Source organism: Heterocephalus glaber, unplaced genomic scaffold (assembly GCF_053883595.1).
Source record: "Heterocephalus glaber isolate CG9 unplaced genomic scaffold, H.glaber_assembly_v1.0 deba00000676, whole genome shotgun sequence".
Classification (NCBI taxonomy): Eukaryota; Metazoa; Chordata; class Mammalia; order Rodentia; family Bathyergidae; genus Heterocephalus; species Heterocephalus glaber.
In genome coordinates, this window is record NW_028258156.1 from 16,907,956 (window position 1) to 16,935,385 (window position 27,430).

At 40.3% G+C, this 27,430-nt stretch overlaps 1 protein-coding gene across 1 annotated transcript in view; it reads right to left on the reverse strand.

Annotated features, from left to right (window-relative positions):
- Positions 1-13,514, reverse strand: part of Scin (scinderin) — an 80,857-nt gene extending 67,343 nt beyond the window's left edge. Inside the window, exons 1-3 of the mRNA XM_004839621.4 lie at positions 12,813-13,514; positions 5,967-6,121; positions 711-872 (exon numbers count right to left, since the gene is read on the reverse strand). Coding sequence (XP_004839678.1) covers positions 711-872; positions 5,967-6,121; positions 12,813-13,011 — 516 coding nt within the window. The 5' untranslated portion in view covers positions 13,012-13,514. The remainder of the gene's footprint in view (positions 1-710; positions 873-5,966; positions 6,122-12,812) is intronic.
- Between the last annotated feature and the right edge of the window lie 13,916 nt (positions 13,515-27,430).

Sequence of the window (27,430 nt, forward strand, 5' to 3'; positions counted from 1 at the left end):
ATACTTTTTTGGCTTCTGTTTGCTCCATTATCCCAAAATACTGTACTGCTAATGTGAGGCCTTGCAGTAAGTCTTCTTTGTCACAATCCTAATGATTAATAAGTTTACCTGACATTAGAGGAGACTCATTTCCTGAAAAGAACATAGTCAGATATAATATACCATTAAGCTAATAGTTGGTATTTATACTTGTCTTTTCTTCTAAAACCCTAAGATCATTGAAAAATGCAAAATAGACAGTACAGTGTTTATATGTATGTGTACATGTATGTGTTGAAATTTCTCCCTGAAATTCTTCATCAGGCTACTTAGACTCATCCAATCCCCAGTTTAAATTCTAGAACCCTTGACTACAGAGGGAATCAGTTTTCCCAGCAGCCACGTTTTCCCACACACAATTAAGGAAAAAATAAATACAGAAAGCTCTGTTCAGAGAGAGAGAAATATACTGAAAATTACTCAGTATCTATTCTATGGTAGGAAGAACTAAATCATACTCTATTCTAAACCTACCAAAGAACATAAAAACTTTGAACTCCTACTTTGTCATTAAATTTGTGCCAGTTACTCATAAGATGCCATCACCACTCACAGAAACATGACCTGTTTCTGAGTGTGAGGAGTCGTCCTCTTCCATGACAGATGCCCCTGATCTGATCTCAAAGCAGCTTATTGTAGTGTAGACTTGCATGTGTGGAGGTGAAACTTACAGAGCCAAGGTCTACGATGAAGCAGTCGCCCTTGTTGAAACTGTCCCAGCTGAGGGGAACTTCAGTGGCCCTGACCACTCTGCGCCCCTTCACGTGCAGGAGCCTCTGGGCCGACAGGTCGTTGGTGAGAACATGGTTGAGTCCTGATGCCACACCTCCAGCCTGACCAGGGGAGGAAGACAAAACAGAGAGGACATTCATGAGGCGCAGCAAGGCATCAGCAACAGCTGTGTGTGCCCCAACTGGGCCTGAAAGGCCTGAATAAAACAGCCACCTAAGCTCCTGGGAGAAGTTAAATATGGGGAGAGAATTCCTTGGTAAATCAACAGGGTTGTTTCTTTGTTCTTTGGTCTCTTTCTTTTAGCATTTCAGTTTCAAATTGTGAGGACCTTCAGTGTAGAAAACCCTGATGCATAAACCAAGAAAAAAAGAGCCACAGCTCTTGCCTTTTGGGAACTAGTGATTCACAAAGCTTTAATGAGTGAGAACGCAGACAAGGATTTTAGGGAAGAAGAGGACGGGAAGCTGGAAAATCAGAGGTAACAAGCACAGCTAACAGCAGCAGAGGACAGGGCAGCCAGCATTCCCACTATCACACTTAGGACAGAGAAGGGGTGGACAGCTGGCAAAGGAAGAGCTGCTCTTATGCAGGGTGTGTGAGTTTACTTTATTTTCTGGTGAACAGAGCTTATCAAATATGCTAGGCTTGAGTAGTTTTAGCTTAAATAAGGATAGATGCAGCATCTGGATTGCACACCCCAAATTGTGGGGGACTGCCCTATTGATTATGCCCAAAGCAGGCTGTGAGCAGTGCAGGCTGTAAAGAGTTAGCCCCACAATGGGGTTGTTTTGAGAAGTGAGTCTGACCAAAGCCTGCACGACTAGATAAGATGGCAGCCAAGGTCAGAGTGACTCGCACCCAAACTCCGCTCCCAAAATCAAGAACGCTTAGCCTCTTCTCTTACAACCCTTGCCTGCATCAGCAATGTATCCCTAGCAAGCACACATAGCCCTCTCACCCTAACCTAACTATGATGTCACCAATAAATATCGGCAGCTGTGGATGGCCAGGGTCTTTTGCTGCTTGCTCAGCACTGGCCATCCTGGCTTCTCATTTCTCTCTTTAATTCTGTCTTTAAGTCTTTCTTCTTGCTTTTTGTCATAGCACTGAGCAGGAGATCAGAACCTGCCACAGGGGCCTCCAGCACTGAACCAAAACAGAACAAGCCAAAACAAATACAACAGCACTGAATTAGGGAGATACTGAAGAAAAAATGTTAACTGTATCAACTACCATCTGCTTGCACTATCTGCAATCATATTTTAACTTTTTATTGTTTCTAACTAAATGTTAGAAATTGTCTTTATTTGCATAATTAATTATGGGGTACTTTGCATGATTAAGAGGCAGTATAAACAAAACTCTGTCACTGATCAACAAAAGACCTCCTAAAATAATGGTAAGAAAAACTAACTGTATTAAGTAATCTACAAAATAGTTTGACTTTCAAGTTTATTATACAAACATTTACAGTGAATCCAAAATAATGCTTTAAACTACATATGTAATCATTAGCACATTCTTTATTTTTACCTTGACTTTAAATTACTACATTATCCAGGAAAAGGCTTCTACAAATAGAATAGGCTAAATGTTGATTCAGGACAATTATAACCTCACTTTTCAAGAACATTCATTTAATGACCTAGTTATGTTCCTGCAACTGGGCTATTAAATGAATTGGTCATTAAATGAGGAACTGTATATGGTGTGTACATTACAAGATTCAGACCAAAGAAATGGTCAAAGGAAACTCCAACTGGACGGCCTTGCTTTTACTTGTATAACTCTTACAAAGTACTGCGATACATAACAACATAAAACTACAGCACTGTACAGTACAATCAGCAAAAATTACAATACTGCATAACACAGGTATACTGTACAAAAAAAGGACATTTAGGCTCTATCAACAAGATGTACAGAACTGTACCAAAAAAAGATGGGTCATAAATCCGAGTGGCAGGTTTTAAGTCCAAACACAATGCCTCAGTTGTAAGTCAAGAACACTCGTTAAACAGGTCGTGAAATGAAGGATATCTATATAATTTACAAGCCCATAATTTTGCAAATATTACCACATTTCTTAGTTGAATAAAGTAAGTATTATTCAATAAAATAAATACAAATTTCTATCTATACACTACTATTTGGAGCCATTTTATTTTTAAAATTAATAGGAATATATTATGATCTGATTTTTAAAAATAGTAAATAGTGTGATCTAAAAAGGTTATAGCTGGGTGTGGTGGTGCATGCCTATAATCCCAGCACTTGGGAGGCTGAGGCAGGAGGATCAGCAGGAGTTCGAGGCCAGCCTGGGCTACATAGTGAGTTCAAGGCTAGCCTGGACTAATAGGGAGAACTTGTCTCAAAGAACTAAAAAAAAAAAAAAGGTTATAAAATAGAGTATACTTAACAGTCAAGCTAGTCTCACACATAGAACCATCAGAGTGATATACAGTCTGAAAAATTAACATTATTCTATAAGTAATTTTGTCTCTAATATTTAATGCCACAAATGCACAAAGAAAAAACTATATGTTGCATAAACATGTCTGTATCAGACAGTAAATAGTTCTTCCATGAATACCCTGTGAATTAACACTAGAAGCTTCTAGCTCTTCTCTACTTTCACAAGGTAAAATTTTTAAAAAGTGGATAATCCTGGGAACCAGTAGCAGCATAAATACAGGTTTGCTGGCTGACAAATGTGTCGTGGTCACTATCTATGACATTAGCTGAAGGCAAGGTCTTGTTGAGCTTGAGAAGAGTATATCAGAAAGAAATTTAACATAAGGGAGCAGTGTAAGTAACAATCCTCTGTAACTGCTCCACAAGTGCTCAAAGACCTCAGAAAGAAATGACAGACGTCGACCAAAATGAGACAGGAAAATGACCTTACTATTTCCTGTCTGAACCTTGGTATCTGGCAATTTAATCTGATGTTCGCAGACTTGCTAATGGCTGAGTTTGTCAAGTTTTGTCCCTTCCAAATAAACTGTTTCAGAGGGTAAAGTTAAAATTAAAATTTCGTCCTGACATATGAATCATTTATTTATGTTAAGAGCATCACACAATAGCAATTATCAATACAGGGCCTGGAGTCAGACGGTCACTCTGTCACATACTAGCTAGAAGCCTCTCCAAGCCTTATTTATCTAAAAGGGCAGTAATGACAGAAGCTACAGCATATGAATGTTTATATTAAATGAGATAATATATGTGAAGTCATTAACATATTCCCACAAGCTTGAAATTAACACATGTATTGGGATGAAATTCAGTATAATATATTCATTTTTGCTATTGTGGGTGGTAAATTGTCTCTTCCTCCATATTTCCTTTCAAATACTGTTGCAACCACAAATATTCACATTGTACAATGTCACTAACGATAAGATAGCCAACTGATTGTCTTGCTATAAATTTAATCTCCACTTGCAAATATCCTCTTTCTGAAAAATGTTGATTTGTGGTGATCTTAATGTCAGTAATCAGGACATAATTCTCCAATAACTGTGAAATTACTGTTTATCATGTCCATTTTTGAATATGTGTCCAGAAGTTTGATTTCAAAGCTCCTGCTAATAGCCAGCAGAATTAATAAGTCCTTACTGATTATGTACAGTATAGATCTTTGATTATTTAATTTGATCCTTAATCCTTACAACAGCTGTTATACATTTGACAGAAAGTAAGTACCCCCCCCCAAGGTAAAGAGGTCATATATAGAAAAAATGAGTTCCTAACTAGGACGACGCCACAGCTCCTGTTTTTACATAAGGATCAGCAATTGCTTATTTAAAATGTTAAGTTCATTAACACGAAGGAGATTTTTGGATCATTTGACATAAACACGTGCATGAAGTAAGAGGAGAGGGAGTAGTCTCATGTTTAGAATGCTTTGCATCCTGGTGTGAGATAAAGATTTCAAGAGAGAAAAGAGAATTTAAAACTTGTTTTGTCCTGATCTCAGTGGAATCGCAAAATAGTCAACCAAGGATCTGACAGGAAAAGGAAGAAACAAATCGGGCATCTTGGCAGGCAGGTTAATATGTACTCAGAATGTAGTTTAGCTCTGAGGCTTCAGGCATTCATCGGGGTGTGCAGAGGCCCTGTTGGAACAGGTTGGCTTCTGAGAAGGCTGGGGTCCAAAGGGGCTGCCTAGGAGGATTCCCCACTCTCACTGAACACTTGGGGCTGGGAGTGAGGCCGGTCTGTAACACTCAGGGGGAGCAGTCCAGAAAAACCAACTCTCCTTTGCTGAAAGGCAAAGAACTATCTAGTCATTCATGTTTGTTCATTATGTTCAGAAGTAGTGCCAAGGGCTTGGTGCTTCAAGCCAATCCACGTAAACGTGGGGGTCATGTGTGAGTGTGTGTATCTCTGTCTGTGTGACTGAAGCCCAGTACTTTCAGCTCAGTGGTTTTCCTTGTGTCTAGACTGCACTGTTGGGTATATGTGTGTAGTTCTTTGTAGGAACTGAAATTATAATTGCCATAAATGCTGTGCTTAGGTATTCCAGAGCAGTTGAGAGTCTGAAAGCGTGGCTTACTGGCAGCAAACTCAGAGATTCTCTAGAATAGCAAAAATGAAAACTGCTAAGCTCCAGTAAACAATGTTAATCATTATTTATTTAATACTTTAATCATAATTTAAAGAGCAAAATAAAAGGAAACAGGCAGATACATAGACCTTTCTCAAATGGGAGGAGACCAAGAGATGAAGGGAGAAAAAAGAGAGGGCAGGGAACGTAAGAAGAACTGAGATGTGTTAGGTACCAGTACCAGCTCCCAAAGGTGAATGAAGACAATCAGTAGAAACAGCAGACACGGACTAATAAAAAGTATAAAAGTTTTAAAAATGTTAATCACCGAAATAACTTTACAATACATTGAAAGCTTTTCTGGTGAAGACAAAACCAAAAATTAACCTATCAAAATAAATTTCAAAGTCAGAATGCTTCACTTTTTACACCATCCACTCCAAACAGGAGTTGAGTACGTACTATGTCTGTCTCCAGCAGGCAGTGGGGACGTAGCAGTCAACAAAACTGATCGAAAAAAGACAGGAACAGAAAAAAAATTCCCCAAAGGACCCTCACTGCACTTTCATCCTCTGAAGACACAAGGGTGTGGACAGAAGGGCAAACTGAAACGGTCGCAGGGAAAGCGTCTGAGAAAGGCGCTTACCTTGTACTTCAGGCCTCCTTTGAAGTAGCCCACGAAGTCTGTGGACTCGAAGCCCTGGAGCTCCCTGCTCTGCACCGGCCTGCCTCCCAGGTAGTCGTCCATCTGGACGGTGAAGATGGCAGCGGCCGTGCTCTCATCCTGCGAGCACTCCTTTCCTGCCGGGCAGAGGACAGCGCCTCAGTTATCAGGCAAGCCACAGTATTAAGGCAGAATTCTTGACGTGAAGGAAATCAAGTCTTTTCAACTGTTTATCACTGCAACAAATAGTCCTCCGCAAAATCTCTTTTAAAAGAATCAGCATACAATATAAAATATTACTTGAATAACTAAAAACTTAGTTTTGTTCCTTTTTCCAACTCCTTTAACATTTTTTTTAAAAACTCTGCTGTCTGAAAATGCTTGAGAAGATATAATAATATATTCTAGTAAGATTCAGGAAAGCATTCATTTGGTACAGTCAGTAAGACCTGGATAGGAAAATATTTTGGAATTGTTTTAGCGTTTATTAGCATTAAACTTTAGGCTTCTAATAATTCACTGTGTTAATGTGGGTCATAATCAAAAACTTCAGGAAATTAAGTGGTTTTTAAAATGGGAAATGAAAAGAACTTGAACTTATATTCATGTTTTAGTCTGTTCCCATTGCACTATCATACTATTCTTTTGTTTGTTCAGAAGGAAAAGGTGGAGTGAAGGATCTAGTATGCTAACATTTACTGAATGCTAATGTATCTGACACTGTCCCAGGAATTTAGCGCACTACGTACACTCAATTTTCATAATTCTAAAACAGATCCCATCCAGACAACTTCACTGGGGTGGAACAAGATGTTCTATGAACCGGGCCGGGGATTTAGCTCAGTGTTTCCACTGCCTGCCTCGCAAGCGAAGGTCCTGAGTTCAATACCTGGTACCCAAAAAACAAGATGTTCTAAGAACCAACATCTGCAGTGTATGGATCAGGGGCAAGACAATTCCAAGGACTGGATTTTATCAAATTTGATTTGAAACTCTTCAAGAGCTGAGCATGGCAGTGCACACCTGTAATCCTAGCACTGAGGAGGCAAGGCCAGCCTGGACTACATAGAACAAAAGAAAACAAAAAAAATAGCTTCAAAATCTTTGCTACCTCAGAGCTGCACAAAAGTCACAAAGCATTCTAGAAAAATAATAGCTCATGGCATTGTTAGTGCCCACTGGTGGGCCACACACTGTGCTAGCGTTTCACACTAATGGTTTTCAAGCAACCACATGAAGCAGAACCTATTTTCTGCCATGTTACAAGGCAGAAAATGGAAGCTTAGAAGGGCTGAGTAACCTTCCTGAGGCTATAAGGTGACCTTTGGCAGAAAAGGACCCAGGTGCAGATTTGACTGTGAAGAGTAGGCTCTTAAAGAAGTACAGTACGTCTGTGGATTATTTTTTATACTACAACTCTCATTAGCAGTAAAGTTGTGTGGAGGTCAGGATATATTAATTCCCCCAGGATAATTGATACATAGAAGTTTAGAAGGTGCAACAATAAAATAGTTCACCTAAACAACCCCAAAATAGAAGAAATCAGTGAGCTATATCAAAAAAAGAATTGTTTCTTCACCATTCCCCATTCACACTCAAAGGTGACTCGTGCAAGGACCCTCTCAGGAAAAACTTCAGCAGCTAGAAGAGTACTAGACATGAGAACAATTTTGTCAGTTTCTGTGGTCAAAGGTAAGTAACACCAAAAACACACATGCAATTTTATACAGAGATGCTTTCAGACAGAACTTTAAGGCAAGGTTAATAAAAAAGGTGTCAAGGATGATGTATTTGCCATAAATATCCTCACCTGACTACAAGTTGAAACTCCAGTCTTTTTAGGTAGATGTAAATAGATAAGCATAAAGTTAGTGAATGAACGAGAATAAATTAAATTATGGTCACTTGCTGATGTTTACATATGTTGGTAGGCCACGGAAGATCAGTTATGAATACACCACAGTTCTTGCCCAAAGGGGTTTGAAAGACCTTAATGAAGCCAATGCCAGCCTTTGAATGTGAAAATTACAATCAGATTCTGTTGTATCATGATGAAACTCTACCAATTATTCAGAAGCATGTGTACTCCATATGAAATTCTGCTTATGAATTCCTTTGGTTTTCCCCCTTGTTTTCCATTCTGTTTATGACTTCATTTGTTGTTTTCTTAAACTGAATGTATGGGTTATGTTAGATTACGTTGTATTATTTTATATTTGGATAGGTTGTTATACTTGTATATATGCTGTAAACCTCATAAAATTTTAGGGGGCCATGGAACAACGTTGTATACAAAACAGATAAAAACAAAGGTTTAAAACGAGGTTACTGCAAGACAGTGAGCACTTTAATAAGAGAACATTTTCAACTTCATAAGTAGTATCTACAAAGAATACAGATCTAGGCCGGGGATTTAGCTCAGTGGTTTTGCTGCCTGCTGCGCAAGCACAAGGACCGGAGTTCGATCCCCGGTACCAAAAAAAGAATACAGAGCTACCATAACACTTATATTTTCCTCATAAGATCGAGAACAATAGCAATCATGTCCACATTCACCATTCTCACTGAGCACAGTATGGGAAATTCTAACCACACAACAATAACGTAAGAAAAGCAAAAAGCATGCAGATTGGAAATGAAGAAATAAAAACTATCTCAATTTAGTGATCACAGGATTGTCTGCAAAGTAAATTCTAAGACATCTACAAAAACTCTCCTGGAATTGCAAGTGCATTTGGCAAAGATACAAGATAAGTCGATTTAAAAAAATTGGTCATACTTCTACATAGAAACAATGAAAATACAGAAACTAAAATTTAAAATGTAATGCTATTTATTATTGCTACAAAGAAAATTAAGTACTCAGGCATATATTTATCAAAACATATATGGTATCCATATGATAATTACAAATTGGTAATGAAGAGAATCAAAGAAGACAAATAAACATAAAGCACAGCATCCTTGTACTGGAAGATTCAACATAAGAATGATATCAGTTCTCACCAATTGATCTATAGTCCTAAAGCTATTCTTATTAAAATCATAGGAAGGCTTATTATAGACGTATATAAGACATATCCATGTAATTATGAAATGTATATGGAAAGGCACAGGCCCCGGCATAACTAAAATAATCTTAGGGCTGGGGATTTAGCTCAGTGGCACCGCGCCTGCCTCACAAGCACAAGGTCCTGAGTTTGATCCCCTCTACCAAAAATAATAAATAAATAAAAATAAAATAAAATAAAATAATCAGCAAAGAAGCCTAAGGAAGGAGGCATCACTCTATCTGGTATGAGGGCTTCCAATCAGCTACAGTAACAAGGCTGGAGTGTATCGGCAAAGAGACACACAGATCAACTGACCCAGTTTCCCTCACAGTGACGTCTCATAAAACTGCAGTGTGATTCAGGGTTCTGTAGTGCACTAAGTTCTACGTGTACAGGTACAGTTTTGCACAGAATCTCAGTGAGGATGTTCACACTGATAAATTCCAGCTCTCCTGTTCACATCTCCCCAGTTTTACACATACTCATTGATGTGTTTGTGCATTTAGTTGTATAGTATTTCACACATGTATAAATTCATAAATCTGCCCTAACTGAAATCAAGATACTGTAGAGTTCCATCACCTTCAATGCCCCACCTGACTCCTAACTGCACTGCCTCCTCCCAAACTATCTCTAACTTCTGGTAACAAATCTACAGTTTTTCCATTTCAGAACTATTATACAGATGGAATTCCACAACACATTTTGGCCCTTTTCTAAAACTCAACATAATTCCCTGGAGTTTCATCCCAATTGGAAATCTGTAGCTTGATCCTTTTTATTGCTAAATAATAAACCCACTATGAGCAATTATGTATAGGTTTTTGCATGGAAATAAATATTAAATTTCTGGAATAAATTGCCATTCATGCAATTTGTGGGTTATATGGCAGTTGCATGTTTAATTTTGTTCTCTTTTTTTTCTTGTTTTTTTTTTTTTGAGATAAGGTCTCCCTATGTATTTCAAGCTGGTCTTGAACTCACTATGTAGCCCAGGCTGGCCTCAAATTCATGGTGATCCTCCTGCCGCACCCTCCCAAGGGCTGGGATTACAGGCAGGTGGCACCAAGCTTGGCCACGCATTTAATTTTGTAAGGAACTGCCGAACTCTTTTCCAAAGTGCTCTAACTTTTTATATGCACCAACACCCCACAAACCCAGCAATGTTAATTATCCAGTTTCTCAGCATCCTCACTCAGTTTTATGTGGGTTCCTTGTGTTGCATATTATAATCAATCCCCAGTGCCTTGCACAAGGCCTGACTCAGACTAGTTATAACATATATGGGTATTGCTTTAAAACATATTTATAGAAAGTCTTAAACTCGCAAGGAAAAGGGTACAGGCTAAGTATTTGTAGCATAGATTGGGGATGTGGCAGGGACTCATTTTCTAACTATTCCTGCTCACAAAATTGAAGGAACCAGAAACTGAAGGTGGATGCATTTAAATAGGTACAAAGCTGAACTTTTTTTTTTAAGGACTCGTGCAAAAGCTCTTGAGTTATGTGCAACAAATTCTTACTTTCTGTACATTTAAACGTATAATGCTAATACAAGGTTAGGTATGTGGAATAATCTGAGATATGCAAGGTGACTGAAGCCCTGAGAGAGGCCTGGAAGAACAACGACCGCTGTGTTCTCACTCACCTTAGGTCCGATTTCTTCCTGTTCCCCTTTTTTTCCTTCTACTTCTCCTGTTTCCTCATTTCTGTGCTGTGCCATTTCCTTTCCCAGTCTGACTCTAGCGTCACTTCTCTTCCTTCCAATCGATTTCCTGACTTCTTTCAGTCAAATATGCCTTTTCCCTGAACTTTTAGTTCTCCCCCCTGGAACTTTCTCTCAAGCCATCTCTCTGATTAACCCTCGTGAATTTGTCTTAAGTCTTGGAGGAGATTTAGATGAAATTCAATTTGCTTAAGGAGCTCAAGTAGGAAATGCTGGACAATTCCCTCTTCAGACCCTGTTGACTAAGGTTTCCCACCTCCCCATGACCTTCCTTTTCCCCATTTCCATCCAGGCCTCTCTCTTTCTCTGTAACAACCTTGCATCTCTTTCACACTGCTTACCTCATTCTGCTAGTTACCTCACTGTCTCATCCCACCGTTCAGATGATAAAGTCTCCATGGAGTTGCCTAAAGTATTCATCTCCCAGAGGGCCTCACACAGTGCTTTTTTGTTTTGAAATTGGTGAGCACTAAACAAATAATGAAGAGTTAAGGTGAACCTGCAAACCCCGCCAAATATGCTGCTTTGGGAACCTACCTGGGTAAGAAAAAACCTTGTGGAATTAAAGACTTGTGTTCAAAGCCTACCTGCAGTCTTCTGACAAAGTCAAGTGTAACTGCCGTGTACAGCAAGCTACGTCTGTTATACATTTTAGTTCCCCAACAATGGCAAATATGGCATTTCAGAGACTTCTGCACTCCAGGCCCAAGTTCTGGATGGAAAGACTACATCAGTCGTTCATGAACACAGATCATATATAAAGATTTCGCCATTCTCTGGTATAAAATATAGACAGAGCACTATGCATTAAAATATAACAGAGCCCTGACACTGCAATGGGAAACCAAACTGTGTTTCACAGTTCGCCTCAGCCCCCTCCAACACCTGGCTGGACCCCAAAATTCCAACACCAAACGCTGAGGTCAAGACTGCTGTCTTCCTCTGTTTCTTTCTCACCAACGCCTGCTCCAGGTGTTTGCTAATGCTTAGATGGTCACTCCTCCAAGTTTTCTATTTATTATCTTCAGATGCTAGAAATAAAAATGTCAGCTTTCAGAGACTTGTAAATGTTGAGTGTGTGTGCTTTTGTGTATTTTCCTCTGAGCTCAAGAATAAAACTAAAGAAACAGAAGTCGAAAGGAGGCAAAGCTACTTTCAAAAGAAGGCAAACAGGCTCAGACCACCGGCAGGCTGTTGGACGGGGTGTGTCCGCGGGCACAGGACCGTACAGTGCGAGGGTGGATACGGGATGTTTACCAGGAAAAGCAGAACACACAAGCCCCAGTGTCCCGAGAGCCTGGCATGAAGGGAGCCCATTTTAATTACTACCGTACTGGGGAAGGGGCCGTTCAGGTCCACACAACCAGGTCCTGGTTAAAACAGACGAAGAATAAACTAAGTTTAAAAAAACAGCCTGTCTGAATAAATAAATTACCCATATAGAGTTATTTATATAGCTAAAATCCCCCCTCCTCGCCTGCGAGAACTGCTGTTAGAGAAGAGCCTTGATTTCAAACAATCCGGAAAACTCATCCTAGAAATTAATGAAAAAGGGGCTGGGGATTCAGCTCAGTGGTTCTACCGCCTGCCTAGCAAGCGAAAGGGCCAGAGTTCGTTCCCCGGTACGAAAGAAAAGAGAAGAAAAGAAAGGGGAAAATACAAGCTAGAGGCCAAAAGCAACAAATAATAAGAAGTTAATGCATTCACACACACACACACACACACACACACAGACTTCTCGCCAGCTGGGCACAGACTCGTTCGACTTCATCCCCGCCCACTGGTGAACCGGGACTGCGAGCCCCGAAGGTGATGGGAGCGAGGCCAGCAGGAGGGCGTCGGGAGGCGGCGCCCCTGGCGGGAGAGGGGTTTTGGGGATGCAAGGGTGAGAAGTCGAGGAAACGACTCGAAAGCCTTGGCAAAGGTCACAGCCAGCGGGCGGAGGCCGGGTTTGCGGAGACCCGAGCCGTTCAGCCCGGGAGGCCGACGCGCCGGGTCCGCGCGCCCCTTCTGCCCGGTGCCCGAAGTCCGGCCCCGGGCGCCGCTTACCCAGCCAGAAGTGCAGGCGGTAGGCGAACCCCCGGCTGGTCCGCGCGGTGTGCAGCACCACGTAGGCGTCGCCCACGAAGAAGTCGCCGTGCGCGCCTTCGGGCACCGGGACCAGCTCCAGCTCCTCGATCCTCCAGATCTGCAGCCCCGCCTGCCTGCCGGCGCGGGCGAACTCGGGGTGGTGCAGCTCCTGTGCCATGCTCCCCCGAAGCCCGGCTGAACCCGGACAGCTGGAGCGAGCCGGGCGCCGACGCTTTATAGGGCTCGACTCGGGAGGCGGGGCCCAAGCAGGAGGGGCCGGGTGCCCAGGCCGGAGTCGCCCGAGGAGTCAGTGGCTCCCCGGAGCGCGGCGCTGGGGCCAAGCTCCACGCCCTTCGCGGGCGGGCCGAGGAGCGGGCGCCCCGGAACCTGGGGCTCTGGAGGGGGTTCCTGCAAGCTCCTGGAAGGCCCTCTTCCCCGCAACCGAAGGAGGAGATGAGTGACTCAAATGCGCAACCACTCGCCTTCTCCCGCCAGTCCTGTTTGTTACTAGTGGGTCTCAGCGGGGCCAGGCGCCCGCGGCGAGGTGAGGAGAGCGCTGCCCGCCCGGGGCGAGCGGATCCAGAAGGCTTCTGCTTGGACCAAGGCCCGCGGCAAACCCTGCCTTTACGGAGCAAAGCGACTGGGCCCCTTCGTCCGGCCGGAAGAACTTCATGCGTCGTCGTTTTAAAGTTCTTGATCATCAAGGTCATCCTTTCACTGGTCAGTCTCTCCATTCCTGTGGCCCGAAGTTCCTCCCCGTCTCGAGCTTCCCGGCCTGAAGATATCAAGCCCAGCAGCAAGTCAGAAGTCTGGGCGCGGCGGCTTTAGAGGCTGAGGCAGGGGGATGGTATCACTCAGTCTCGGAGACTGACCTAAGCAATTAAGAGAGACCCTGTCTCAAAACAAAAATTAGAAAGAGTGGTGACATAGCCCAGTGCAAAGACCTTGAGTTCAGTCCCCAGTCCTGAGAAAAAACAAAACAAAAAGAATGTCAGGTTTCTTAGAAAGGATCAAACCTGAAAAACTGTCCTACCCTGGGGACACAGCGCTGCAAATCCCCTGGAGTTCAGGAGCTGAGGATAAGGTCTATGCCACCTGCTTCCCTTGGCCCAGAAAGTTACAGAAAATAACAGCAGCCGCCCTCGTGGGAGGCTCTCAGGCAGGGCTGTTTACAACTGAGGTTGTATGGTGGCCTGCCTTTTGTTTTGTTTTGGTACCGGGACCGAACTCGGGTCCTTGCGCTTGCGCAGCAGGCGGCGAAACCACTGAGCTAAATCCCCGGCCCTCCCTTAATTATATTTTAAAATAGGTGACCAAGTTAAAAATCCAATAGTACAAAATGTGTGCAACTAAAATGTATCTGCATTTCACACTGCCGCCCAGCTGCCCTCCGTGAAGCCAGCTAGGTTACTAGTTTCTTGTGCAATTTTCCAGATACTCTTTCATCAACAAGAATATAAGTAATATAGTTGTTTTTTAAACAGATATGTTAAATTGCACATTGTCCTGAGTCTCTATCTCTGCGTGCGTGCATGCTTGCATATCCTGAGCTCAGGAAGAACTTTCACAGCCTCCTGAAAATACCCTTAGGAAGAACTTCCCCTGGCAAGAGAATGTGTGTGCGCCTCAATGCACATCACTTACAGAGCTGCCTCTTAGGATACTCTGGTATCCCAACTAATGGATGCAGTATAATTTATTTAGTCTGTCCAATTGGTAGCCATTTAAACGTGTCTATATTTTGCTAATACAATGTTGCAAACATTTTAAACATAATGTACTGTGCATCTGCATTATAACTGTGAGATAAATTCTTGTCATTGCTAGAGGGTTAGACTTAAATAGTTTTAGGACAGTGAAGATTGCTATGAAACCAGTCACTTCCGCTTGCTAGTAGGCTGTGGTACAGAGCACCCAGATTCAATTCTGAGGTTTTCTGCAAGTCACCTAACTATGGCAAACCTCGAGTTCCTCATCTACAAAGTGGGACAGCGATAATTTTTGTCTCCTAAGATTGGGATTTAGAGGTAATGGATTGACACAAGTCAAGCATTTGTGTCTGTTACATAGTAAATGGTCAAGTACTAGAAACTATTGCAAGGTGGTGGTAAGAGTCCTTTTGTTTCTCTAGATGCCTTTTCCAGCCTTCCCTGGAGACTGACCTGGCTAAAAAGCAACCTGGCCCTGATGTCCTCTAACTTGGCATTCTGTTGGAGGGCAGAAAGAGGAGAGTGAGGTCACAGTATGTCTTAGTCCATTTCCTGCTGCTATGACAGAATACCACAGGCTGGGTAATGTACAAAGAAAAGAAATTTCTTGCAGTTCTGCAGGCTAGGAAGCCCAGGATCAAGGGGCCACATCTACTTACTGCACAAGGCCCTTTTTACTGCACATCCCATGGCAGAAGCAAGAGAAGGAACTCCCAGTCTCTGGCCCTGCTGTAATCAGCGCTAATCCACTCGGGAGGCAGCGCTCTCAGGCTGAATCCCATCACAGTTGAAGGAGCCACCTCTTAGCTCTGTTGCATGGGGAATGAAGGCTCCAACAACTGTTTTAGGAAGGGGTAGCCCCTTCGAATCTCAGAAGAATTTTTAGTTCCTTGGCTCCCTCTAACAAAGGGCACAGGTCCATATAGGGAAATAACTCTAGGTCACTTTCTCTCTCACTTTGGAGGACAGTAATTTTCTCCTTACATAAATTGACCCTTTGGTTTCTCTGCCTCTCCGTGTCTTTGCATAGCATCTTTAAAACAAAACTGCTTTTCCGATTTTGAGTGCAACTCATTGTAATAGGTTGAGAGCCTGACTGGTAAGCTTCACTACCTACATTTTTCTCTCCTAACCAGAACAATGAAAGGTGGGAATGATAAACTCATCTTTTTACGGGCGCGGAAACTGAGGGTATGAAATTCATCCCAGACCACCCAGCTGGGAAAGCACCCAAAGAGGGATTCAGACCCACTTATTAATTCCAAGGAGCTTCCTCATTTTATTCTCTCAACCCAAGTTATTCTGCCAAACTTTCTTTACCTAAGTAGTCTTTATATCTTCATTTTCTTTCAGCTAGGACCTAAAGGAACTTGTGATCTAGTGTGGCCCACACAGCACCACAAAATGTAGTTTTAACAGTTTCACTGAGCTGAGATGGCTTGTTTTTCTTATTGGTTTGTTCTCTTCCTCCCTGTAGGGAAAAAAATTTATGAGAAGTGATGTTCTGGATTTAAGATAATTATTGTGCAACAGTGTTAATACAGGACCATACTGGGCGCTGAGGCAAAGGATTACACTGACCCTGCCTTTACTGAAAATTCTCTATGTTTGGTTCATCATTTTTGCACTAATGTTGATATTCTGTGAAGCACTGCATTAACATACTATCTGTCTTGATTGTGTTTTTTTACACCTCATTACATTTTGTGCCTGAGGCATGTGCCTCACTCTCCTGATGCTTCCCGTCCTGGGTAACTGAGTTCAAGCTTCCAGCTTCCTGCTACACACAGTGACACAGCCATCATGTGAAGCAGAAAGTTAGTCACTAGCAAGCTGGAGACAAATGGCTGAGGGCTACTTGAAAAGCAAAGAAGATGTGGTTTTTCTTTACTGTCTTACTTAGTTATAGCTAAGCCACACAAGCTTGTGGTTGCAAACTTTAGCTCAAGAGACTGTAGCATCCTCTTGGTGTGCTGATAAGGTTCAGGGCCCATAGAAAGTTCAGACCGTCTGTGAGGGGTTGGGTAAACCTCACGGTCTCAAAACAAACCAAATGGAGACATCCAACTAAAAAGTAAATAGAGACCTACTTCTCCACAGTAGGTAAACACAGCCCGTTCGGTTTGTACAAAAACAACAACATAGTCAGGGGTGGAGAACAAGGCAGAATCCTAGGCCTTTACCTGCTGGCCATTAAAAACATGATTTGTGGGACCGAGGATTTAGCTCAGTGGTTCCACCACTTGCCTCATAAAACATGATTTGTGTTTTTTCCTGGGACAGTCAGAGACCTAAAAGCCATTTTTGCTATGAATTGTAACTCTCCACTTGTGCCTAATAGGTACCTAGGATTCCCAATAGGCAACTAAAAGCAAAACAAAATTTTACTTTCATGTTGCATCCTTTGTTGCTGTGAAATCTGGGTCAAAGATATATTAATCACATAGGGAGTGTCTGTCTAAAACTTGCCGAACCCAGGTGGATTAGCATAATTGGCATAATCCCACAGCTTCAAGATCAAAGACACCAGGCTGGACAATTTCCAGGGACATCCAACTCTGCTTGAGAAGTCTCCAGCCACGATGCTGAGCCTGCTTGTCCTGAACCTGTGATCACCTGGTAACAAACCAGCCCCCAGCCACAAAGATTCCAGAACTGGGGCACCAGGACTGAGATGCCATGATCCCAGGACTGAGATGGCAATCAGCCGGACCCCATCCCACCGGCTAATCCTTCAAAGCTGGTCTCCCGCCTTTCCTGACAGACCAGTCTGAACCCCTGAATCAAAGTTTGCCCCTCCAGCTGCCTAAACTGGAGTCTTTTCCTATCTTCCCTCCAACTTCCCAGTTAAACCTTTTTCTCTCCTATAACTTTGTGCTTTGGTTTTAATTTCTATTATTACTTAAAGCAAGGACCCAAGCTAGCTGCTGTCAGTAGCTAGCTAATTGATCCTCTCCATGTCAAGTTCAGCATGTTCACAATAATGGCATCTTTTCCTCCAAACTAGCTTCTCACATTTTTGTCTAATTTTTTTAGAGGCACCATTTAATTTGGATTTAGCAATCTCACTTTATCTTCACCTCCAATCAACAGAGCTGAGTTTACCTTCACAGCTGTGATGTAGTGTTGAATTCTTGATCTTTTGTTCTCTGGGTGTTTGGTCTTGGACAAGTTACTTAATATTATTGCACCTCTGTTTTCTCATCTGTGGAATAGTAACACTAGTAGAAATTACCCTGTAGGCTTGTCAAGAATTACATGGACAAATACACAAATTTGGAAGAGTACCTGGCACATAGTAAGGGGCAGTGAACTCAACCGACAATGACGAATAACTAAGTCCCTTCTCCTGGGACATCCTATTGGAATAATGTTCCCAGAGTCCTTGGGATAAGGCTGCCCACTTCCTACACAAAAGAGCCTCTGAAATCTGATGTCAGTTTCCTTCCCAGGCCTTTATCTACCCTTCCCCAGTTTCCTAAAAGTGAATCATTTTCTCTGCTTCATGTTATTGTCCTTCCATATCTGTCCATCAAAGTTTCTCTCAGTCTTCATAGCCTAATGAATGGTTCACATCTTCATCATCATGACTTCCCTGGACCCAGTAAGAAGTCTCTCATCTTCTGTCTCCCAACGTTCTTGACATTCTTTTACAGCAGAGCAGTTCCACACCCTGCAGTTTATTTTCCTAAAATTTAACTCATTATTCTATTGTTTAAATATTAATAATATTTATTATTATTATTCTTTTATTCTCTACAGTAACATGTTGAACATGGATGATTGAATTGTTGATTTGGGATTATTACTTTTACTTTTTTCAACACATTATCAATCTTCTCAGTACAGAAGGAAACAAGACAATGAATAAGTTGTTATACCAAGAGTCTGGAGGTTTGAGGTGTGGCACTTTTGGTTGAATTCAAGGTAGGTATCCTAGTGTTAATGTCCAAGCAAAGTGCTGCATAGTTTAATCGCTGAAATAAGAGCAATGTCAGATAATGTAATTGATTCATTGTACAGTTCATTAGAACAGGTTGTCGAGAATGGAGTGACTTCAGCTGACCTTCATTCCTGAAATCTTAGGATTTCAGAATTGAGACAGGGGCAGCAGCACACGCCTATAATCCCTACCTCAAAGCTGGGCAACTTGGCAACTTAGCAAGGCCCTGTCTCAAAATAAAAAATATTTTTTAAATGGGCTGGGTATGGATGTAGCTCAGTGGTAGGAGCATTCCTGGGCTCAATCCTCAGTACTTAAAAAAAAAAAAAAAGTGGAGAGGCACCTTATTTTATTTCTATCACTGCATGATAACCACAGAATTGTTGAAACTAAATATATGTCAGAGGCAGGATGTGCACTTCCTTTTTTGTTTTTACCGCAGACCGAAATGTTTCAAATGTACTGTTTATTTACTTTCCTTTGATTATGGAAAATAAAAGAACAATTAAAATACATCTATATCACTAGTAGGCCTGCTAAGTTGTAATAATTTCTTTTGATTTACCAAATGGTTGGCTGGTATAAGTACACAACTTGAAATCAGAAGACTTGAGCGTTGTGAGGATTAAGAGATGATGTATATCAAAGCCTTGAGCACACAATCAATAAACACTGTTAATAAGCAGCCAGGCCCTTAGCCCAGCACCTAGCAAAGCTTTTTAATTGCCATGAAAATGCACTCTAGGGGAGTATATTTTCATCCCCTATCCCAGGTTATACAAGCTAAAAGTTTTTGTCAATATTCACCTATTTTTTTAAAAAGCATCAATCAAAATCTTGAACCTTGACCTTTATGAACGAGTTATTTTAAGGCTGTACATCGTAGTATAATTAAAGGCATAGGGTTCATGATTCAGACTAAGGTGAAAGTTTTATTGATCTTAAACGTCTCCTGCTGTGCTAATTATTTTAATTTTTCTTCTTATTTTCTTTTTATTTTCTAGTACTGGAGATTGAACTCCGAAAACACTAAGCGACACCCTCAGACCTTTTTTAATTTTATTTTGAGACAGAATCTCACTCAATCACCCAGGCTGGCCTTGAGCTTGCCGTACTCTGCCTCAGCCCCCTGAGTGATTAGCATTATCATTACGATGTGAGCCACCTCCCCTGGGTAGTAATTCATTTTTTGTAAACCTATTTATCACAGCAAATAGTTTATTTGGCACTTCCTTCTTCATATTGTCATGTATTATTATTATTATTACATAGGTGATTGCTAACCTCTATGAATATTACTGAGAGAAGACATCATACTTTGAAAGTTTGGATATTAGACCACAGTAGAGGTTGAGAATCATGGTCCCATGGTGATTTGTGATTTAAAATGACGATTTTTTCCTTTAAACTACAGTTTTTATAAATGGAAATCAGATGGGTTTAAAAAATATTATATAGTTCAAGCTTAAACTGTGAGACCATCCTATTTTTCTTTTGGGCCTGATATTTCTATCTGTATCTATTTACTAATAATCACAGTTAACCATTTATTGAGTTTTATTTGTTTGTAGACTTGGCTTTACCAGAAGAAATAACTTCAAATTTTCAAGGAATGTGTCCACAATATTTGAATGTCAGAACTGTGGGACCATAGAAAATAACAGAAACCAGACATGACCCAATTATCATTTTATTGTAAAGATAATCAATTCACCTACACCAAAAGGAAGTTTGTTTTAAAAAGTTAAGCCTTGAAGATTACCTTCTGTGAGCCTGTCTTGCTAAACATTCGTAGAAAATCACATAAAACTTTTTTTGGGGGGGGACTATTTTGCTGTGTTGCCCAGGCTGGCCTCAAGTTCATGATCCTCCTGCCTCAGCCTTCTAAGGAGCTGGGATTTCAGGTGTGTGCCACCATGTCCCACTGAAGGGAACTTCCTTAATATAATGATGTAATAACAAATTGTAGAAAAAAAATTAAATTGGAAAACTTTACAAGGATTTCATTTAAGGTTGGTTTAAAAAAAAAAAACAAGAAAAAAATAATAGAAAACCCACAATCTCACTACTTCTCAACAAGGAAAAAGAATCTCAGACAATCCGAAGTCCACAGAAAGAAATAAAAGATATTAGGAGTTTTAGGAAGAATCAAAATTCAATATTTATAGGTAATAATTACCATGTAAAATAAGTCTAAGAGAAGCCATTGACAAATGAATAGAGCTGGTAAGAAAGTTCAACAAGAAAATCAAATGGGTAGAATAATGCAATATAAAATTAAAATACACATTCAGCCAGGGATTTAGCTCAGTGGTTTTGCCGCCTGCTGCCCAAGCACAAGGACCAGAGTTCGATCCCAGGTACCAAAAAAAAAAATTAAATACACATTCAAAAAGATCTTGGGTATAAAATTTAATGCCTTTATGAACTCAGCATACAGAGACTTCTTAAAACCAAAGGAGGGAAGAAGCATGAAGTATAAAGGGAAAGACAGAGCTTTGACAACATGACACTAAAGATGGATTTTCAAAAGAGGGCAACAAAGTTAAATGGATGGTATAAGTGATAAAAATCTCTTCAATTCTGTAAATAATTAAGAGCATCAAGAATATACATAAAGAACTCCTCAAGAAATCTTACAGAAAAGTAATTCACTGAATATCCCTAGGCGTGTGGAAGGCACTTGGAGACCCGCAGCTCTCTGGTGAGGAACTGGATGACAGCCAATATTTGAGTACCTGCCCTGGGTGGGCATCATTCTGAGTTATTCTAAAACATAGCTGGCCATGGGCCGGGGATTTAGCTCAGTGGTTCCGCCGCCTGCCTCGCAAGTGCAAGATCCCGAGTTTGATTCCCAGTACTCTGTGAGCTGTGCATCATCTTGTTTGGCAAACTAGGAAATAGGAACAGAAATAAGTATCAGTGGTAGACTGAGACTCCAGGTAAGGTTGCTTTGAGCTCCAACACATAACTGCTCCAACTACCATGGCTCTACTGCTCTGTTACACTTTTGTTTTGTTTTGTTTTTTGAGACAGGGTATCACTACATAGTTCAGGCTGACCTTGAATTCATTATGTAGCCCAGGCTGGCCTTGAACTTATAGAAATCCTGCTCCCTCAGCCTCCCTAATGATGGGATTATAGGTGTAGGTCACCTTACTTGGTATCTGTTGCACCATTTCATAGATATCGGTTTGTTAAAAAGTGGAAAGAGTAGGCAGTTCCATAGCATTAGAGGCTAGTGATAAAGATGTAAGGAAATTAAAATTTTCATTTAATACTGACAGGGCATTTCTACCATTCTGTAGCCATTTGGAAAATAATCCAGCAACATTTAGTGAAAACTATAGACACATACTTTGTCCCCCCAGAATTCACTTTTTTGTGTCCTATTCACAGATGCACATGGACGTATGGACAATAATGTCCACAAGGGCATACTGTAGTAGATAGAATGGCAGGTAACCTGGGAGATCAGGAATAGGTAAAAGTCTAATTAAAATGTGGGCAGGGATAGACATGAGAGGGATAATATGCAGTGTGAGAGGCAGTAAACAACATGGAAGGAATGGCAGTGTAGACAACTTTTTAAACTATAAAGTTGAATAAAATAGAAAGAAACAGAATGCGACCGCACTTGTGCAATTAAAAGCATACAGCAAGAGCAAATTTCATGGATGTACATATTAGGAAATGACCATGAAGCATGTTGAATGTAGCTTTGAAGAAAAGTGTAGCTTGGGGACAGTAGAGGATTGATAATGGAGAAGTGAATGAGAACAATCATGAAATAAAACCTAAGAGAGGGCCAGGGATTTAGCTCAGTGGCACCTTGCCTGCCTTGCAAGGCCAAGGTCCCGAGTTTGATCCCTAGTGCCAAAAAAAAAAGAAAGAAAGAAAGAAAAAGAAAAAGAAGAAAAGAAAAACCTAGGAGGGGGAAACGTCAGGCATGAACTAAAGAGCGCCATAATTCCACTCTCTGCCCTGAGATACAATATTCCAATACAGAACAAAACAAAACTAGGAACATATATTTAAAAGCTATTTCTCCTTATTCAAGTGACAGATGTTTTAAATGTTAGTGCACCAATCAATGAGTTATTAATATAAAAAAATTACTTGGGTTTTACAAAAATTTTCAAGACCTAAAGACTACAACCAAGAGAATTATAAGAGATGAATATACAGCAGTGGTTCTAAGTCCATTTTTCTGCGCATACTTTTAGCTTTGTGACAAAAAGAAGAATCTTGAATTCAGGAAGTGTTTCATATGAATTGCACAGCCCAGGTTACTCATTTACTATTTTATTACTGTATGGTTTACAAATGTGTAGAAAAAAATACTTGTTCCTATAACCTGAAATCTTACAAAAACTATGGTTACAAAACTATGGTTACAAAAAGGTTCCAATGATTGTTAAGCAAAATATGCTGTAGATTGCACTGCTGTTGGCCTTTTTTGTTATTTAATTTCAAAGCTCATAGTAACCCATGAAGCATATTTACTTCTTGAATCAGGGGAACAGCAAAGCTGGGCCAGCTGGCACACACCTGTAATCCCAGCACCTTAGGAGGCTGAGGCAAGACAGATTACAAATTAGAGCCCAGCCTGGGCAGCTCAGTGACTCAGCCAGACCCTGTCTCAAAATAAAAACTAAACATAAAAAAGGGCTGGGAATGTAGCTCAGTGCAAAGGTCCAGTACAAAAAAAATAGAGGGGGATCAGCAAGCGAGAAACAGCTTAGTAGGCATTTAAAGTAAGAGAAAGCAGACAACTGAGGGGAAATGTTTCTTTCCTTTCACTTATGTTCTGCCTAATGATTTCAAGAGCTATCCTCTTGCATTGGTGGTTTTTACTCTGTGATTCCAATATTTAATTATTTCAACAATAACAAGGAAAATTTGTAGCATATATACTCCTTAAGAATAAGAAGCAAAGGGACTGGGGATTTAGCTCAGTGGTTCCACCATCTGCCTCACAAGCGCAATGTCCCGAGTTCGATCTCTGGTACCAAAAACCAAAAAAAAACAAGAATAAGAAGCAAAAAGGGTAACAGCATCTCACTGTCCTTTAGAAATACAGTAAAATATTTATGAATAGAAGGACGCACAGGATTTACTTTGAAGTACTCCAGGAATAAAGTTGGGGAGGGAGAGGTGAAGCAGAATTGCCCAAGCGAAGATAATTGTCATGTGGAAAGACTGGCGTATATAGTGTCTCACGATTCTCTTAGGTCAACTTTTGTACATGTTTAAAATTCTCTATTAGAGAAAGATTTTCTTTAAAACAGAATAAAGTGGGGCATTAAAAATCACTGAGCTACAACTGTCTACTGAAGGCTTATGAGATGCATAAAGCCCTTAGAGCCGTGTGGATAGATACATTTGTAGGATTGTGATGCCCCGCCACGAAGCCAGCCCTTCTCGGGACCGGCAATCATGCCTTTTCCAAACCAGCTGGCGGCTGTGGGCTGCTTCCCAGGGGGTGGGTGTGCGTGGGTAACTTTTCTTCCTCTCCGGTTTGTATGGAGCAGCTCCATGGACATTGCTTTCCCTTCCATCAACAGTGCCAAGAGTAAACTGCCAACTAGTGGTACTGCTATAACTGAGTAACTTAGTGAAGGAAGAGATTTTTTTTCTTTTTCACATTTTTTTCAAAGATAACAGAGAACAATTATCTAAAAGACACATGAAATTGATTGATCTTACTGGCATGCTTAAACTAATAAGTAATTAGTTTTAGGGAAATTTTTCTATATTAAAACACTAACTGAATAGTAATAATATTTGTATCCACATTTATTATGACAGTTGATGATAATTTAAATGTTTTAAATTATGAACACTAAAGTCAAAAGAGAACGTTGATAGGTTGATGAGATAGCCCTGAAGGCTTCTCTCTTGCAGACTTTATATCATGACAATGTGACAATGTAACTCTGGGTTCTTTCCCCTGTCATAGCAAGTAAAATAAGCCTGCTTTTTAGAGAAGGGTGATGTATTTTAAAGCATCATCATGAGATTAATTTGTGTCATTTGGATTAGCCAAGCAGATTTTCAATTTAAATATCCTTCCATTTTTCCTTTTAAGATTAGGAGAAGAAAAGTGAATCTTTTCTACAGAAAACTCTCAGTCCATCTATCAAGAGAAGTTTAAATAGATAAATGAGGGCTGGAAGGGGCCCCAGTGGTAGAGCTTGACTAAGGCCTTGAGGTCAAAGTTTTATAAATGAGGTTGAGAAAGAAAGAAAGACAGAGAGAGAGAGAGAGAGAGAGAGAGAGAGAGAGAGAGAGAGGAGAGAGAGAGAGAGAAAGGAAGGAAGAAAGAAAGAGGGAGGGAGGGAGGGAGGAAGAAAGAAAGAGAGAGAGAAAGAGAGAGAAAGAAAGGAAGGAAGGAAGAAAGGGAGGAAGGAAGGAAGGAAGGAGAAAGAAAGAAAGAGGGAGGAAGGAAGAAGAAAGAAAGAAAAAGAAAGAAAGAAAGAAAGGAGTTGAAGTTCTATCTCAATGACAATAAAACAGTTTGAATATTTTTACAGTTTAATATTTTAACAGTCGAATATTTTAACTTTGCATTTCAAACAACAAAAAAAATTTGTATAGTCATTTTTAAAAACGAAAATTATCTAAAAAAATGAAAATTATCTTTAAGATTTTCTTTTATCCTAGAAAATATAGACAAGGCATTCTTCAGCTCTTTCTCTATGCGCACATTATTTTGTAGGCAAATATGTCAAATACTTGGTGGTTCAGGAGCTCTGACTTAGGAGATCATTTTCTAAGTGATAGAATTAGAGATACAAGGACAATTGAAACCTGCTTTCGGCCTTTGAGTGTTCTGGAGGCTTCAAGTACAGGGTTAAGAATGTGGATGTTAGCTCAAGGACCCGAGTTCCATCCCCGGTACCAAAAAAAAAAAAGAATCTGGATGTTGTGATTAAAACAAACAGAACCTACCTTTGACTTTCTTCCAGATGTTTCATTTATGGCCATGTCTTTGACAAATGAGTAACTTCCTTACCCTCCCATCTATAAAATGATGATGATGCATCTATATTGAATATATATGTGAAAATATATGTACGTTGTTTTAAAATTTAAATTGGATTGTGTGTAAAATAACTACTGATAGAATGTGGTTAATAAGAATTCATTTAATTGCTCTCAGTTCACATTCGTACACAGTAAAAATATGTATGTTGCACATCATAACTATTTTGAAAAGAAGTTTTAGAACTTGTTTGTTGGAAAGAGGCAGAAGTAAAGCATACGGCTGCACGATTGAAAGATTCTGAAAGTTGTCCTGAAAACCACTTAAAAATGCAATTTTCTCCTTGGAAAGCTACTTTCCAGGTTTTAACCTGAAGCTGGTTTGCATTATTAGCCTTAGAAATCACTTCTTTTTTCCTAAAATAAATGCTTGATAATTTTTACCCTGGCAATGACATCATTTACTGGTTTTTTACATAGTCAAAACTTTTCAATTCCTCAAAACTTTCCAGAAGAGAATTACAGGCAGCAGGTAAGACTTTGGCCTCTACCACTTGTTAACACAATTGTTTGACCATCTAAACATGTGGCAGTTGAAGGGATACAGCAAATGTGGTATTTACACATAGTGGAGTAGGGCTGTGTAGGAAAACAGATGCACTTTGAGACAGACCATAGAAGTTAAGTGAAATAAATCAGACACTCAAGTTTTAAATATCACATGGTTTCTCTTGTATGAGAAGCCCAAAGTATAAATAAGTTAAAGAGGAAAATAAAAGATAGATAATGGGAAACAGGAAGATAGACCTTTTGCAAATAGGAAGGAGACCAGGAGACAGAGGGAAAGGAAAGGGAGGAGGCAGGAAAGCAACATAGAATTAAAATGTGTTGTGTACATGTACCAACTCCCAGGAGGAATGTAATGATTATGTACTACAAGTATTTATTAATATAAATTTTAAAAATTTAAAAAGAATGTGAACAGATTCATCTGTAGGTCAATGTTCTTTTTTTATTACTTAAATTCTTTTATTGGTACATCGTAGGTATACAATACATTTACATTTCTCATTGGGAACTTGTACCTGTACATGACGTATCTTGGTTCTTATTTTTTTCCCCATTACCCGTCCACCCTTCCCATTTACATAGACTTTGTTTCCATTTTTTTTCTTTTCTCATAATTTTTCCTTTCCCTTCTTTCCTTTCCCCTTCCCCTCCCACCACCCCTACCCCTTTGGACCTTTTCTTCCTATTTCAAATTATCAATTATTCATTTTAATCATTTTAATCCTTATTTACACTTTCAGTTTCTCACACTAGAGAAACTATTCGATATTTACACATGTGTGTCCTATTTATTTCACTTAAGAGTATGGCCTCAGTATGCATCCATTTAGCTATGTCCCTAGTTTCTCATTCTTTATGGCTGAGTAGTACTCCATTTTGTAAAAAAAAAAAAACCCACATCTTCTTTATCCAGTTTCCAGTAGATGGGCAATTGGGTTCTTTACAAGTTTTAGCTATTACAAACTGTGCTGTTATGAACATGGGTGCACATATATCACTGTGGTATGATTCATTTAATTCTTTGGGGAAGATACCCCGCAGGGGAATAGCTGAGTCAAATGGGACCTCTAGCCCTAGTTCTTTGAGGTATCTCCATACTGATTTCCACAGTGGTTGCACCAGTCTGCACTCCCACCAACAATGGAGAAGGGTTCCTTTCTCCCCACAGCCTCGCCAGCATTTGTTATTGGTTGATTTCTTGATGGCAGCCATTCTTTATGGGGTGAGGTGGAATCTCAGTGTTGTTTTCATCTGCATCTCTCGAATGACCAGTGATGTTGAACATTTTTTCATATATTCATTTGCTGCTTTTACTTCTTCATCTCACATGTTCTACAAATATTTCCTGCTACTCTGTTCACTGTATCTGGGCTTTTTCCTTCATTATA